The 4327-nt window shown below is 37.2% G+C and overlaps 1 protein-coding gene across 1 annotated transcript in view; it reads left to right on the forward strand.

Moving 5' to 3' along the window:
• Positions 1-4327, forward strand: part of LOC105617349 (fat-like cadherin-related tumor suppressor homolog) — a 54730-nt gene that overhangs the window by 31823 nt on the left and 18580 nt on the right. The window contains exon 7 of the mRNA XM_012198909.1: positions 1684-1794. Within this exon, the coding sequence (XP_012054299.1) occupies positions 1684-1794 (111 nt within the window). The remainder of the gene's footprint in view (positions 1-1683; positions 1795-4327) is intronic.

The following is a 4327-nucleotide window of genomic DNA, read 5'->3' on the forward strand; positions in this document are numbered from 1 at the left end:
CTCTCTCTCTCTCTCTCTCTCTCTCTCTCTCTCTCTCTCTCTCTCTCTCTCTCTCTCTCTCTCTCTCTCTCTCTCTCTCTCTCTCTCTCTCTCTCTCTCTCTCTCTCTCTCTCTCTCTCTCTCTCTCTCTCTCTCTCTCTCTCTCTCTCTCTCTCTCTTTTTCTCTCGTCACCTTTGTACTACGAAGGTGGAACCTCCATGTGAACGTCGCACATCCATTGTAAACATGAGCATCGGCTGGAGGTCGACCGGTGCAAATTAAATTACGAGATGTACGCCTGAACTGTACAGAAAACGGAAGAATTTATAATCTTGATCCTAAAGGAAAGCTTCAATACTTAGATACAGTGTACAATTATTAGACAACAGTGGATCCAGAAATTCGTCAAGAAGGGAAGCCATTGGCTCGTCACAAGCGACATTCTTTTTTAAAGTCAAGTATGAAAATATTGAATTACTATTTAAATCATTACATTAGAAAAATATTATTTAAATGACATAAAACGTATTTCAAATAATAGAATATATGTTTTTTATACCTAGAAATTTCTTAAATTAAAAAATACTTTTGGAATATCTAAATTGTGATTAAGCATTTCAAAAACATTAAAAATATATATAACATAATTATTATAAATATTTTTAAAAAAGGAAATTCTAAGTGGTGTAGATCCCATAGCCCCATGATTCCCTCCCCTTCTCCTCCCCCGTGGATCCATCAATGCAATTAGGCACAATCGCAAGATTTGTCACATAATAATAGCAAGAAGAAAAAGTTTTTTTAATTTATATTTGATTTATGTCCATTTCTATCAATATAATACTTTAATCGTGGTTTAATTTACTTGTTATCTTTTTATAGTTCTTTCAAGAATTTAAAAAAGATAAAGAGTAAATTAAACCAATTAAAGTTAATCTACAAATCTACATTGATGGAAATGTGCACTAATTGTCATAGAAACATAATTAAAAATGCAAAGTTTGTCGTGTCTTAACTGATACAGAGAGTGCGTGTAAAACATGCTAATTTTTATTCCAGTCGAGCCTCATGCACACGCACACAGATGACATAAATATTAACGTTATATGTTTGCAGCTATATACCATACATGTTTGTAATGTGTTTAATCTGCGTTGTTTTAAGACGAAAGAGAAAAACATGGGGAAAAATGCTTTTTATTACGACACGGTTTGAAAAATACAAAGAACGAATTTTTTGAAACAAAAGCATTAACTTTGCATTAGGAAACCTTACCAAGATTAATAAAAAAATTATTAAAAAAGTTATAAATCAAAAATCGTCTCCACGCGCACGAAATATATATTAAATAATATTTGCGATCATTGTATGTGACACAGAGAAAGCAATATCATGCCGATGTGAAGTGAAAACACGTGTGAAAGTAATTATGCAAAAATATCAGACCTTTCTATCTAAAAGAATGTAAAACACCGCAAAGTTTTCGCGCGGCTTTATTACGTCGGAACTTGAATGGCTTCAAGTTTTTCTCGGACGATACGAAATCGGCGATGTCGTCGCGGGTAGGAAGAAGGATAACGAGGATAAACGATCGACACGCAGACACGTATAACCATCGGAAGGGAAGAGGAAAAAAGATTCGAATCGCTCGCTCGATAGAAACAGTCCTGAGGCTAAAAGTTGTCCTCTCTGGTTCTCGACAGAAATCGAGGAACCGCTCGCGGGAGTTCGACCTTTCGATCGATACGTTACTAGAGAACGGGACTTGGGAGACATTTAGCCCCGACACCTTGTCAGGAGATCGAATCTTCAGGGTAAGGACACCTTGACACGTAAAATAAACGCCTGGCGCGCGAGCATACAATAGCTCTTATAGTTTCTATATTATATTTTATTATGCGGGACTGACCGGATTATTTCATTTTTACGCAGGCCATTTGCGTTGATTCATGAGCGCTTTTATGCCAATTGTACGTTTTCATTCACACGCAAAGAACAAGTTTTGCTAAAGTATCTCAAAACTTAGCTAGATACAGATCTGAAAATAATTTTATTGGGTCATCAAAATAATGATGTAAGACGCTCAAGCTGATTGCTAGAATGTCAAAACTTTTTGTAACATTGCTCGAGAGATCCTCAAGTAAGTGTCTGAACACTCGAGATAAATATGGCGACAATGAGAGTTTATTGCTGAATATACAGACTTCCATAAGTTTTATATGATCTACAATGCCGCCATATTTTTATCTCATGTAGACTACTGAATGTCCAAACTCTTAGTTGAGGACTTTCTACTTGAGACTTCTACGTAATTATTTTGAATTTTCCAACAAAATTATTTTTAGATTTCTATCTAGCTGAATTTTTAGATACTTCAGCAAATTCGTTCTTTCTGTGCATGTTTATGTTTTACATTATTTTTTTTTCTCTCATGCTATTGCTCTGTGCCCGTCAATAGGACGGATCACTTGCGTGTACACACTTAATCGATCGCATCTCGATTGGTCGCGCGTAATCGAATTACTTTCGGAAGCTGACTGTAGCCAATAAAGTCGACAATTATAAGGATGGACATTTATACAACTCTTTATATGATAATCAAGCTTTCACGCGCGACCATTCGAGGATTAATTGAATGTCTTATCCTATCTTGCGCATAGTCTTTATGTACTATATGTATATACATATAACATATTTGGCATTCTTGGTTGCACCCCTTTCCACCCCCACGCGTCTTGTCTATCTCCCGTTCCTGCTCTTCCTTCTCATTTTATCTGATAATTCATCGTCTCTCTTGTGCTCGTCTATGTGTATTGCGCTCCTGAATGTTGCCTTATCGTACGAAACTGCCGCCTGAGAATGTTCCGTTATCTTATCGCTACTAACGATTGCACATCAGGATCTTACGGTTAGCAAGGATCGGTCGCGCTTACGAAATTTTTCACTGGATTCCCGATTTGATTACAGATCATTTGCGTCTTATCGTTATTCCAAATTTTTCGTCTAAGTTGAAAGGATATACGTACCTATTTCTAAGGATTCGTATGCACATCACGCAATGTCTGCGTGAAATACGCGATCGAGAAACGTTCCACGAGCGAATGCGCGACTGAAGAGAAATAGGGTGGAACGAGTTATCGTGGATTGTGATCTGCGTATCATTTCGAGTGCCGAGAAGTTTGAAAATGATTGCGAATAACGCAAGCACGTTGCATGTGCGAAGATGCATATGTAGAATACCAAGAACCAACCAGCAACGTTCAAGAAAGACTTCAAGACACGGCTCAACGCCTTTCGCGCAGCTTGAGTCAGACAAGTAATTAGTCAAATTTATCGCGTCTTGTTTTCCCGTTTTTCCGCGCTGAAGAAGATGCCGGAAGGAGAAACGCAATCGCCTTACTAGTGCAGCAAGAAATGAGCCAGCGGTGTACACGGAGAAAAATGTTTACTCATAGAAAGAATGAGAGATACAACGGAGAAGCAACCGGAAGCTAATGCATAGACAACTATATTTTTTCCGCGTACACGCTGCACTCGTCTGTTTTCACCGAGGATAACACGCGAATGTACTCGCGGGAGCGTGCATGCACCACAACAGTTTCCGCTCGACTACCATTCTCTCGGATCTGCAACACTCCGCGATCGCGATCGTTAGCACGCTTAAGGCACACCGCAGTAAACTGGAGGAGCCTGCTGCATTTTGCTATCACGACGGTCTTAGCTCTTTCTCGATGTATCGCATGCGGATTATGCCACACTTGCGCTTCGATCGAAGGCTCATTATTTTCTGCGACGCCGTAAGGAACGTAATTGCGCAAGCAGCATCTATCTCTGTCTCGCGAGCCTGAATATGCATTTTGCGTTTAGAGGATTGTAGAAAGAAGTATCTTCTAAGCAATTTTAAATGGAAATTAGACCGATAATAAATAAGAAAATAAATAAGAGAAAAAATTCTACTTTCGGTTGAAATGGCTCTTATTGGTACCTAATAATATTTATATATAGATTTTCTAATACATGTACCTATTTGTAAACATGTTACATATAAATATTAAATATTAAGCATTAAGATTCGCTTCGACCAAAAATAAAATTCCTTCTTTTATTTGAATTATCAGTCTTTAGTTAAAAGAAAGTAAGATTTTTTTTTAAAGAGATACTTGTGCGCTGATACGAGCTTTACGTTTTTTTCATAGAAATGTTTATGTTAAACGACGTTAATTATTATTATACATAATTTTCGGAATACGTTAATTCTTGTTCGCAGCATTCTTCCGATTATAGATTGTACGAAGCATATATATATATATATATATATATATATATGTGTGTATACTTAACGTTTTT

Source organism: Atta cephalotes, assembly GCF_000143395.1.
Source record: "Atta cephalotes unplaced genomic scaffold scaffold00012, whole genome shotgun sequence".
NCBI classification, from domain to species: domain Eukaryota; kingdom Metazoa; phylum Arthropoda; class Insecta; order Hymenoptera; family Formicidae; genus Atta; species Atta cephalotes.